This window comes from Centruroides vittatus, unplaced genomic scaffold (genome assembly GCF_030686945.1).
Source record: "Centruroides vittatus isolate TY-2023 unplaced genomic scaffold, ASM3068694v2 contig_976, whole genome shotgun sequence".
Taxonomy (NCBI): domain Eukaryota; kingdom Metazoa; phylum Arthropoda; class Arachnida; order Scorpiones; family Buthidae; genus Centruroides; species Centruroides vittatus.
Genome location: NW_027122649.1, coordinates 1950753 through 1964411, shown reverse-complemented (window position 1 = coordinate 1964411; position 13659 = coordinate 1950753). Strand labels below are relative to the sequence as shown.

At 30.9% G+C, this 13659-nt stretch overlaps 1 protein-coding gene across 3 annotated transcripts in view; it reads right to left on the bottom strand.

Moving 5' to 3' along the window:
• LOC136985734 (unconventional myosin-Va-like) overlaps window positions 1-13659 on the bottom strand; it is a 162929-nt gene that overhangs the window by 8268 nt on the left and 141002 nt on the right. For all 3 annotated transcript variants that reach the window (XM_067283071.1, XM_067283073.1, XM_067283074.1), the window contains 4 exons: window positions 6068-6218; window positions 3239-3381; window positions 1992-2063; window positions 1781-1866 (listed from right to left, as the gene is read on the bottom strand). In XM_067283071.1, coding sequence (XP_067139172.1) covers window positions 1781-1866; window positions 1992-2063; window positions 3239-3381; window positions 6068-6218 — 452 coding nt within the window. The remainder of the gene's footprint in view (window positions 1-1780; window positions 1867-1991; window positions 2064-3238; window positions 3382-6067; window positions 6219-13659) is intronic.

Here is a 13659-nt window from a genome sequence, read left to right as displayed (position 1 = left end):
ATTTATTATTATTAAAATTTCATTATTTTAATAAATGTATTTTGTTATTTATAACTATTATTGAATTAGATATATAAATGCATTAGATTATTAACAAAATCTTTATGTCTTTTGCCAGATTGTGGAAAGAATTTCATTAGAAATTTTCCATCATCACATATTATTATTCTTAATATGCAATGAATTTTTATGGCTGAGTTGTAGTAGATGATATGAAATTCTAACTATGAAAACTTTTGTTTAAAATAGATAGGGGAGAATCCTGACCAAAATTTTTGGGCATGTTGAAAGTTACAAGAATAATAGGCCTATCTGTAGCACTAAACAATAGGCAGAAACGTTATTTGGTGTGAATAAAAAGTATGGACTATTATAAAGCCCATTATATCTACACATAAAATTTATTATAATGAAAAAGTATTAAAAACTAGCAGGTAGGCCTGGTGTTGCTCGGGCAAAAGTAATGATAGCAAAGATTGAGATTATTACATTATAGTCACAAAAGAAAAAGAGTAATTTCATCAACAAACTAAGTATTTCTAAAGAAAAATCGAATTTGAAAATTGAATGTTCTAATATTGTTCGATTTTCACATGTTCTGATTTTATCATTCGATGAAAATTGAATGTTCTAAAGAAGAAAAGTCGAGAAAAACTGAACTAATGTGTTTAAGTTTGAAAATCAAATGTGTTCTAACATATTACTCTTTTTCTTTTTTCTTTTTTTCCAGAGCCCGTAAATCTTGCACGTCACTTTTTCCTGTTCTCTATTGTTACTTAACACTTTGGTACTTAAATTTGGTACCCTAACTGTGTACCAAATTTCAACTCCTAACCGTTTTAGCAAAAATTATTATTATTACATTACAGTCAACCTTACCCATTTTCACAGAATGCAAGAATTCGGTCCCCCTGTTTCCGGACTAATTAGAATTTTTAGATGGGTCTAAAAATATGTTCAATTTCCACAAAAAACAAAAAAAACTGCATCTGCATCTTGCACATTGCTTTCTCTTAACAATTCCATTGTTACTTGACACTTCCATTGCTGATGAAAGTGTTAAGCCTTAATCCTGTCCCTCTCCCCCGTGGGGAGGAATTTCGAAAAATCCCTTCTTAGTGTGTGTTCTCGTGACATACCCTGTGTACCAAATTTTAACTTATCATCATCATCATCAACTCGTCTCGATTATATATATAGATTTATGATGATAATTCAATTCTTGTGGCCTTTGACACTGGCTGCCCAGAGCTTCAGCCCTATTAGTCCCTATGTATATCTGCCCCTGTACACAATACATGTAAGCTGACTGGGTACCGCAAGCTTTGATACAATCTGGCCGTGTTAATTGCTTCAAATGACGTCATACATGCGCACTTGTTTGCTGTGGCAAACGTCCACATGAGCAAACTATAGAGTTCCTGCAAGAATTGCACTGACTTAAAATGGCTGGCCACTAGCTGCCAATGTAAAAGCGCACACACATGATAAAAAAGTTCACACATTAGAATAAATTATTATTGGCATATTTGTTCTCATAAAAAGTATATTGACAGTCAAAACTTTCTCTTAAGCATGCTAAGCAAGCCCAGAGAATTTGCTCCTGAAAATAGACGATGCTTTCTGAAGACAGAAAATTCCAAAAACATTTCAATTCTTTAACATACCAGAAGTTCTATTATTAATAGATCATTAACTGTCATACAGTGTGAAGTGAGTGTTCAAGAACAGAAAAGATGGAAGATAAACATTATCAAACTAGTTTTTCATTCCTACTCACCTGATTTGCATGCCTTTAGACCAGTGACACATATCCTTTCTCAACAGTAAATTATTCAGAGATCCCGCACATATAAAATAGAATAACTAAAAAGATTTTTAAAATAAATATTCATTAAATATTTATTGAATTAATGGTTAAAATATCAACTTTATTGAGTAAGTTTTTAAAAATAGTCATTAAATAAAACTTATTCAAATAGACTAATTACCTGTTTAAAAACTTGAAAAATCAATTCTTGATCAACAGCATGAATTGACAGAATTCGAAAAAATGTTGTAAGCTAGAAAATACAATTAAAAATTTCAATAAATATATGTAAATAAAGATATACTTTTATTTTAATAATGAATAGAAAATTTTAACTTCTATTTTTATAATTTGATTTACACTGAGGAAAATTTATGTATGTAGGCAATAGATAACATATGTAAATGTAAATGATCTATCATATCATACACACATTGGTTATCATAAGTAAACTATATTATATTTTTGATTGAAATGCTCTAGCCTTAAGATTTTAGCATCAAAATATTTTTATATACTTGTATTAATATACTTATGGGGGAGGGTTTATTTCAGTTTGTCAAGGATGGTAAAAATTTTCCAGTCTACCACTGTGTAACAATTCTGTTTTTCAGTCTATTAATGGTTTTAGCAATTTAAGCAGACAGTTTTGGCTCTGCCTGGGTCCATTATCTGATGTAAGATAATTGGATGGAGACTTTTGGAAAGACTAGACATCCATATTACTTACGTACAAGCAGAAAATATTAAGACACACAACACACACACTCACAACACACAAAAAAAAAAAAATACAGGATACAACACACAATGTGGCATTTGACAAAATCAAATAATAACAACTACTGAATACTTGCTTGCATAAAATCATTTGATTATTATTAAGTATAATACAATTTTAAATTTCAGAAAAAGTTCAAAGGAAAACCACAATAATAATTAACTATTTTCAATCTCTAATATTTGCAGTATATTAAAACTAAAAATATTACTGAATATTAAACATTAAATACTGATAGTCCTTCATTATATCATATTCGAGGAACAGTAGACAATAAGCTTCTTTGAATAACTAGAAAATTTTCTGAAATTAAAACTTATTTGATATTTTGTGGCTTGCTTATAAATGGAGTTACTGTCTATAAAAAGTGAAATGAGAAAATATTATTATTAAACAACTTCTTGTCTGATTATATCTATTTTATATATATATATATATATATATATAAAATACTATTATATTGTATTTGAATTTACAGGTTTATCACACTATTATACTAATTTACAATAGTACATACAATTTAGACACTAAATTGTCTAGCATATATATAAAAGAGAAAATCTTATTAAACATAATTAATCTGAAAGTAATATTTACTTCGAAAATTAACAAGAATACTTGTAAAAAAATAACTGAATATAATTTACCTCTCTTATTAAAATATCTAAGGCTCTTTGAGGATCAATTGGGGAGTCTAATTCTCTTGCAACACTTGATGATCTACTTCTCATTCCAGATGGACGATTACCAGATATCCCAGGAATTGCTTCATGTTCTAGAACTGCTGCAACTAAACAAATAATATTTTCATATTATTATTATTATTTATTATTGTTGTTGTTGGTAGATTGTATCCTACTTGATTGACACCAGTGTTTAATCTAGGCCAGACCATGGTTGAAACATAATTAATGAAAAACTGTTATTTTATATACTTTTAATTTAGCAATAAATCTGTAATTTAAAATTTCCTGACTATGTGACATGTGTTTAATGTTGCTTTCTACAGTGATATCTTTGTTGTTATTAAGATCTAGACGTCTGTGTAATGTATGTAATATAATCTCTTTGTAAGAGAGAACTATATAAGCATTAGCCATTCTCCATATGTACTTTATGGCCGAGTTCTGAATTTTTGCCAATTTTTTCAGTATATATATTTTGTATGTTGTGGATGTTTGAATGGATATGTTTCCTCTGTGTAATTTTGTCTTCTTTTGTCTGTTTATGGCTGGTCATAGTATATTTTGTGTGTGTTGTTCTCTAAGACTGATTATGATTTATATTTGTAGTATGGTAGTGTATCTGTAACAATTTGTGTTTCAGCTTTTCATGCATTGTTATTTAATTATGTAAGTAGTTTGTATATGATAAAGCTTACAATCAGATAAGTTTTGGGTCTTTCAGATGTGATTTTTTTTTTTGTGTTATGATTGCCATACAATGTCTTTGTCTTGTATGGCAATCTTGAACCTTCCTCTCTCTAGAGGTGTGTGTAAATCCAACTTTTTGCCATCAGTAAAAAAAGGTTATGGATTATGAAATACCATTTATACAAAATGCAAGAGGCAAAGAAAAATATATAGGTAGCACACATTGAATCTTAGAAAAAGTTTTAAGAAATACATGACAGGCATACATAAAAATGGAAAGACTACAAGCTCTCATTGCACATTAAATAAAAATATAGAAGTTAAACAAATGATGGTATTATATTCCAACTAAAGACACTATCAGATTTTAATCAAGTTTTCATTTGTTTATTACTATATGTCAGACTTAATTTATATGTAATTACGTAAAATTTAAATGGAAAGAATCAAGAATAGTCATATCCCTAACAAGAACACTTCTGCTAAGAACAACTGAAGAAATATATAGAGCTACTGTATTAATGGTAGTAGTTGACTAAAAACATGAAGAATCAACCTTAAATCTGTGAATGCAATAAAAATATTTTAGGTGGAAGATTTCTGTTAATATATTGTAAGGAGTCAAGTCTGACATTATCTTTTTATTTTTTGGATTTTATTGTTATTGTTATTATTTATTTTGGAAATCTTTTAATTTTGTTTAAAAGACAATAATCCCTCACCTTCCCTGCACAAAATTTAAAGTAATGGTAAAACAACCTTGCTGTTAACATGGCTGACACTCACATTGCCAATCTCAAAATGACATATTTGATTAAGCAGTCTCCAAGTGGAGTTAAAGAACTCTCTCTTAATCCCTCTGTTACTGATTTTTAAAAAAGTCAAAAACTCTTTTCTGAAAAAATTGGTATGACTATTATAAAAGACATTGCAAACAAAAAGTATTATTATTATTATTATTAGCATGTAAATGAGATAGAGTGACACATTCAGTTGTGATGTCACACCTGAGATAAATAAAAACACAATGAAGCTGAAGACAGCAAGATGAAGCTTCTGAAAGCAAGTAAAGCAATTTCTGAAGTAAGTTCTATCAATGAAGGGATTTTCTGGCATTTTTGGTGTGATGATTAGGCAGTTTAGATTGTATGAGTCTTTCTTTTGTTTGTAAATAATCTGTATCTGATTTAGCTTGTCGGTTTTTGTGGTGTTTTAGTTTAAGTTAGATTTAAATTCTCCAATTGTCTGGAAAGTTTTGTGAAAATTAGTTTTGGTTTTATTTTTGATTTGGACTAATTATAATTATGATTTTTATAACTTTTGTGTGGTTTATTATTGCTAACATAGGTTTGTGTTTTTTTAATGCCTGAATACCTAGTTCATTTGTAACAAGTATACTCATGATAATCACAGTGGCTTGAAACAGCCATGCCTGAATATACTCATTTGTGATGATGTACATTTTTTAACTGATAGATGGCATCGATTTTGGTAGAATTTTGAAAGATCTAATGATATTGTATGACTCAGCAGTTCTTGTAGCCTTTATGACAATCTTCAAGTTTTTTTCTGTACATGTACAGTCAGCATAAACCAATGTAAATTGGAGCTTGTAACAAGAGTTGATTTAAAAATAGTGAGTAATAAAAAAAAATATATTAATCAGTGATGAGGAATTAAAACTTATATTTATCTGAATCAGTTATTAATAACATGAGTGATTTTTCATTTAGTGAAAGAATTGATGGAGATTTTGACATAACAGGCAAAACTCTGATACCTTCATTTATAGAAGGAATCAAACATTGTTGCCAACTGCAACCAAGCTGCAATGTAAAATAACTTTTTTACATGTTAAACCTCGTATATAAAAAATTTGGTATATTTTCATTTGAAAAAACTCAGAAAAATGGTTTTTTTAAATTGCTTCAAAATGTTAGGCTTAATTTAAAAATAAGCTTGACCTGTGGCTACCATCAGGTGTTGTAAAACTAGGCCTTGAACAGGTTAAAACTGTTTATTGGTAGAAGTTAAAAATGTTGATATATGTTACTGTAATTATTTTATCAAATCAAATAAATACTTTTTAAAAAGTTCACTTACCAATTAAAGGTTGAATTCTTTCTTCCTGTATTTTGATTACCGCTTGATATATCCAAACAGCAACATCATTCAATACTTGACGATATTCAGAAAGATCAAAATTTCGTAAACATTGCTCATTCTGTCTAGGGGTATTTTCTGTTTGGAAAGCCTAAATTAAAAATCAAGCTTCAGATACTTTGTTGTTTCCAGTTGTTTACATTAACTTTTTAATATTGTTAAAAGCATATATTATACAAAATTTATGAACCTAGCTAATTCCTGAAGTTTAAAAAAAAGTGAGTTTGGACTAAGTTGATGTTTTAGAAATTGTTATTACAGAAATTTAAAGATCAACGTTTTGGTTAAATTGTATTTTTAATATGAATTCCTATGAATGTCTTTTCACACAGCAACTTAAAATTTTCATATTTTATTGTGTAAAAAATAAATACAATAAAATTTTCTTTTTCCAAATTATTCTATGAAGATCAATTGAAAAAGTTTTTTGATGTACTCCAATTTTTTAAATAAATTCTTGCCTAGATAATTGAATAATTTTAATAATAAAATAAAGCAACCCCTGAAGTATATCTGGAATAAAATACAAAAGAATTTTCAATCTACAAAGATAGCCTAGAAAATAACACAAGAAATGTTTTTCTCATTCACTACTTTCTAAACTTCAAGCATATCTCATTATTATCTGATCTTTTGGATATGAAATTGTTTCTGTACATAATATAATACTATCAGTTTGAAAAGAAACCTATCAACAAGTGTATATGCATAGTGTCATTCTGCACATCTTTGTACTTCAGAAATAACTTCATTGTCATCCTTAAACTCTCTTGTAAATTGCATTTCTCAGCAAGCATGATTATGATGACATTTTTCTGGAGCAGTAAAGGAGAGATTATGATAATGTTTGTCATAATTACTCCTTTACTGTTGCCAAGTTGTCAATAAACACTAACATCCATGTGAAATTCTTTAGACTAAAACTACAAATTCAAAAAGATAGTATAATTTTCTGCATATAATCTACAAATTTTGTGTTAAAAACTTTTTACTTTAATGGTGTGGATGTGTTGTTTATAATTTGCAACTATTTTTCCATAACATCAAAAAATTTAAAATTATTTTGCTTTTTTCATGTTAAGAAGTCTTCTTGACAGGATTTCTTCTGTTGTAGCATGTTGAAAGGATTCAGAAGACAAAAAGTGTCTATGGATCCATTCATTTCCACTTATGAATAAAATACATATACAGTGTTATTTAAACATCAATCAGTATTCCAACAAACATCTCAAAGCCAATCTTATTTTAAAAATGTTTTAGGCTTAGCATTAGATGTTTTAGCTAGATGATAATGATTAAGAGTGTTTGATCTCACATCTCAACCAAGAAGACTGAATCTTATTGACATGGCAACTTAATTTCTTCACTATTGATGTGGAGGAATTTGAAAGTCTACTCCAATGACAGATGAAAAAAGTTCATGTAGAAAGGTGATTTAATTATGGTATTTTATTAATACAAAGATTCATGAAACACCAGAAAGAAGTCATTTTCAAAGTCACCAAAAATCATACTGAGAGAGCTTTGCATTTTATGTGAAGATTGTTTTATTTTTATCATTAATTTTATTTATTTATTTATTATTAATTCACTATTATAAATGTGAAATTAGAATAATAATCTTGCAACTCTGTAGAAAGTTACAGTAATTTCATTTTAAATTTTGATTGCCCATTAAAGTATTATATGTTGTGTTTAATTGTTACACTTTTCTGTAAGCAAGTGCAACTGATTGTTTGAACTCTAAAATAAATCTCTTTTTTAATATACAGTCAATTCTGCTTAATTAGGGCATAGAATTTATTATTAGTTCATTTAATTGGAACAGCCACTTAATTGGGCCAAAATGGATTAGTCCCAATTAAGTGGCTATACCAATTAAATGAACTAATAATAAATTCTATAATAAAATATGTAATACATAGGTAAATAAATAAGTAGGTAAAAAAATAATAATTAGGTACCTATTTTAATGCTTTATTAAACCAAAATACAGAAAATATTTGTACTATAAATTTTCCAGACTCACAACGATAGATAACTGATTCGCATAATGTTAGTGTTGCCAAATATTAGTAGCGATGTACACAAGGGTTGACAATTCAATCCATTCCTGATAGAACATGTTCTAACTAAAAAGAAAGAAAGGAAAAATTGTTCAAACTAAAAAGGGAAAAAGAAAAGGGTTCATCCAAAAATCATTTTATGGTCTTCCTTTGAGCACAGTTTACTTGGAGATAGGCCACTTCAGTGGGAGTGTGTGTAGAATCCACCAGCTTGATGCTGGTCTCAACCATTGGATGGCTGCTGTCTGAATCTAGACGTAATTATGCACACAAATGCCTTCCAAGGGAACTCTCGCTGTCTTCCAACTCTATTGAGAGACCACAAAAAATTGTCCGGCAATCTTTGTCCCTTCACTTTTAAGGGGATCGCCCAGTCCAATCCAGAGCAGCACCAGTAACTTGCATTCAGGTCCGCCTCAGACGAAATCTCCGTGTGATACATCTTGCTATGCTGACCTCCTCCAGAAAAACCAAACTGCCTGAGCAAAAGACAAAATCGCTTTGTCTCTGCCAATCGTTAGACCTACATGACATTAGTCTACGTAGTGCCTACATATTTTCGGAAGATTACTAAAATATATCAAAACTTGCTAAATTCCTTTTCTGCTACTGTCCCAATTAAGTGAAAAATTGTCCCAATTAAGCGATTAAATTATGTATTAATTTATTAGTTTGGTTTCTGTTCTTTGAGATTTGGCCCAATAAAGCAGCTGCCCCGATTAACCAGTGGCCCAATTAAATGGAATCGACTGTACTACTTTCAGTTTCCATGAGTTGGAAAATGACTGTATTTTATAATTCTGAATTTTAAAGTTTTATTGTACTTTTTTAAAATGAATTGTTTAATTTCTTTCCTAGATTTGAAAATACAGGGTGATTGTAATTAGTTTCCCTACTCAGACCTGTATAGAGTCCATTGTCATTGATGTATTTTGATGAAACTTGGTATATACATTATGTAGACCACGAGGGAAAAGGAAAATGCAAAAACAAAAAAAAATAATTAATTCAAGTTTTTACTACCACTAGGTGAAAAAATGGTGCATGAAGAACAAGAAACACAAAATGGAAACATGCAAAAAATTTTTTATTTATGACATTTGTTCAATGTGCAATCCATTTGTGTCAATCACACGTTCAAAGTGTCTTACAGTGTGTTCAACAGTAGACTGACAGGTTTCTTGAGAAATTGCAGCAATATGGTATGTTATGCTTGCTTTCAATTCAGGCAGAGTCCATATGGTTCTGGGATATCTGATAGATCGTGTCTATAGAGGAAACATATGAACTCTGCCTGAATTGAAAAGCAAGCATAACTTGCCATATTGCTGCAATTTCTCAAGAAACCTATTGGGCTACTGTTGAATATGCTGTAAGGTGCTTTGAACATGTGATTGATGCAGATGGATTGCACATTGAACAAATATAGTAAATAAAAACCTTTTGCATATTTCCATTTTGTGTTTCTTGTTCTTCATGCACCATTTTTTCCACCTACAGGTAGAAATCTGAACTAATAATTTTTTTTGCATTTTTCTTTTCCCCATGGTCCATATAATGTATATACCAAGTTTCATCAAAATACGTCAATGACATTTGATTCTATACAGGTCTGAGTAGGGCTGCGAGTGAGTCGGTGAGAAAGAGAACCATTCTTGAGCTAGCATTCAGAAGAAGCAGACAGAAAAAGGAAAAGGTCCAGGTCGTCGTTGCTGAGTGAGACAGAGATCTTAGGTCATCTGCAGGGAAATGACTGAAATAGATGGACACTAAAATCGAAAGTTTGGTGAATACTTAGGAATCATCAGATCTGAGATAGTGAAAAACACGATAAAAAGTGAATTTGGTGCAAGTCTCCATTTTGAGAAGAGTGAAGACCAAACAAAAGAAAAACCTGGGTACCCCACCAGCACTTTTTTCCTTATTATTCTTACCTTTCCTTCATCTCATCCCTTCCTTCTCTATTTCTCCTTTAGAATATAAGTTAGTTTAAGATAGTTATAATATTTTGGAAAAATATCTCAACAGGAAAGAACCATTGTCGCGAAAACGTGTCACCATCCTTTGTTCACACAAAGATCTATCACAGTAATCATGTATATATTGGAGTTGCATAATTGGGATCCTAAAGAATCTAGTGTATATAGAACTGTGCAAACATTAATAAAATATTTTATTGTGAACAACCTTAGATTGTATTGTTCATCCGCATGTTCACCACAGGGCAACTTTAATTATAATCACTCTGTACTTCTTTTTGGTTATTAAATGTCCTAGCAAACTGTATATTTCATTGTTGATGTGCTAAGAAAGCAAATAAATGAAAATGCAAATTTGTTAAAATTATATGAGAAACTTTCTTGTCAACAAATAATTTCTTCTGTGGAGTATATGTTAAACTTTCTTTGTCAATGAAAAATGGCTGCTATAAATTACAGACAAGAAATTATGAAAACTAGCTTATGGTAGTCAAAGATTCCAATAATGACACAACATACTTGGAAGCTTTTAAAAAACTGTGAATGAGTAAAAACTTGTTACATTATTTTCTGGGAGTTAAAGTTTTTTATTGCTAGCATTCATTAGTTGAAAAAAGTTCTCTCTAATATACACAGTATAATTTACAGTAACTGTAAATAGCCACAAAAGTTAATTTGCAAATTAATGTGCAGTCTTGACTTGAAGATAATATTTAAACTGGAGGAGATATCAAAAATATACTGATTTCACACTCAGAATATACAATTTAGTTTAGAATGTCTTCTATAGTAATGATGGTTATTTAACTGTCTCACAGATATGGCTAAATTATAACTCTCCTCAGTTTTCAGCCACAATTTCCTAAGCATAAACTATATGATCATTCGGCAACTCCTCTAAAGTTGACATGACAAACTATAGCTAACTAATTTTTTGAAGTTCTTTCTGTGAAACATCCTTACCTAGAAGCCAGATTCCACTAATATAAATAAAAAAGATAGATAAATAACAAATCCTTTGTTAAACAACACTGGGTGTAGTAAACAACGTACTGGAGAACTCTGGAGCTTGAAAATGTTAGTGGTGAACTTTCTCTTTTGTTTTTTTCGTCGCACACTGGTCATAGGGTACATTGTAAATCTTTTGTTCTTTCTAAACAAGCTTAGAACCTCTCTACATCATTAGAAAAAGAGCTCTCCTTTCAACCATTTTCCCCATCAAACTTTCACATGGCCACATTTCAAAGTTCTTAGTTTGATCTACTATCCTTTCTCGTATCATTGAAAGGCGTCTAGTAGAGGCAAATTTGTTTGCTGAGCAACTGCTATGCAGCTTGCTATTAGCATTCCATCATTGATGGCTTCATTTGAATAGTGCCATAAAATAGAAGTATGGCTGGTACACACCTAAATCATGATGAATTGAACTCCATTTATGGGGTCAATTCATCATGATGCTGTTTTCATTCCCACTATCTGCATTCTCTGCCTGAGAAATGCCCGTGAAAAAATTTGTAACTTCAGGAAATTCCAATCTACTCAGAGGAAAGTTCTCATCCATCTAAGCAAAGTATACTCCATCATCACTAATAAAAGTCTTCAGATTATTAAGAAACTCCCCATAGACCTACAGATTATTTATAACTGCAACAGATATAGGCTCTGCACATTGAATCCTTCATTCACAACAGTCACAATGAAATAACCATAATTTGACTTGTGAGTGACTGTACGAAGTCCCCATTAAACTTACTGATCTGCCATACCCTACTTATCAGCTGCTTGTGGATTGTAGTTCTGTAATTTTCACTGCATCAACATCTTGTCTGATGATTCTAAATTTCTCTCTGGTGTTGGCTGTGTGTTTGTGGTCCCTTGAAAGAACAACCAAACTCCACTTTTGATTCTACATCCTTGACCAAAGCTGCTCCATTTTTTAGGCTGCACTTCTAGCCATTTATAAAGCCATCATCTGCGCAATCAATCCTTCATCAACAAAAATGTTGCCAAATACACTGACAGCACTTTTACAATTCATTCTTTACATAACTCCAATAGCCCGTATCATATAATTAGTATGATTCATGATGATTTTATAGAAAGTTCTTACTATTACTTCATAGACTGGGTCAAGAACCATCTGGCATTCTTGACAATGAGAAGGAAGATGCCCTAACCAGGAATGCAACAAATGACTGTCACACCATATGCTTTTAATTTTATTCCTGTCTCTATCCTTCATGAAAATCTTATCAGCAGGAGAGTTATTTTCAACATTACCAACTACAGTAGAGTCCCGAAAACTTGGCCTAATGTGAACTGAAGGGTGGCCGAGTTTGTGAAAATGCCAGGTTATCAGGAATGGAGTTAAAAAAGAATAAGTACGAGTGTTTTCCTCAGAAAATACTATACTGTACTTGTATGTATTGTTTGCTTGAAAATACAACAGAGAATAAACTGCCCAAATACTCTTAAACAAAGGAAAAGTACATACTTTATGAAGGCATAGAGCCTTTACTACATGAAAATGAAAATTAATGAATACACAGTGTACAGTAATTTATCTGATAAGACAGACCTCAGAAAAATACTTTGAGGCATAAAGCTGTCTATAATGAAAATTAACCAGCAGACTTTGCAAAAACTGGCTACTTTTTTTTTTAAAAGAAATGAGTAATGTCCTGTTGTCTTCCACACTGCACTCTGCGTTTTGCTGCTTCATCACAAAGACGACGAAGGAACAGTAAGTCCATTACCGACACACCTTGTTGTTCAAAATACTGAAGGGCGGTTTTGACAGACTTTAGCTCCTCACTATGTGATATTTTAGGAGCTTGTATGGTGGAGTCCTCAACATCAACGTCTTCATCCTTTTCTGACATTTTTTCATTAACTGTGACAGCAGCAATAATTTCTGCATCGGACATAATGTCAGACACGTGGTGAAGGAGTGGGAGTGTGGCCAAGTTATCGAGTGTCGCGTTTTCGGGACTCTACTGTATATCAATAGACACTGGCCATATCCAAACCATAACATAACAATTTCTGTCCAATCATGGTTACTTTCAGTGTTACCTTCTTCATTTTGGTAAACATACTAATGACCTCTGCATTAACTGTGACGTTAGCATTACCTTTTTCATTGTCCTATACTCAATGGTGGTAAGCTGAAGCTAAACTTTATACTCAGTGCTCTGACATTAGCTGACCTTGCAAACATCACCAGCTCTGTCTAACAATGAAGTGTATCATGCTTTAGAATAACTACTAATCAGACATTATATCAGAAGAATTCCAACTCAAGAATATAAACAATTCTCAATAATTTCTTAGATTCTGTCCTCACAATCTTCTGTGTTTCTTTTATCATATTATACAGTATTCTTTTATAATTTATTTTTGATTTATGTTTCCACACCTTATTGTACTTTTATCAGTTGTTTTACCTTGTTTTTGATCTGTACATAAAATTTATTTTCTAATTCTT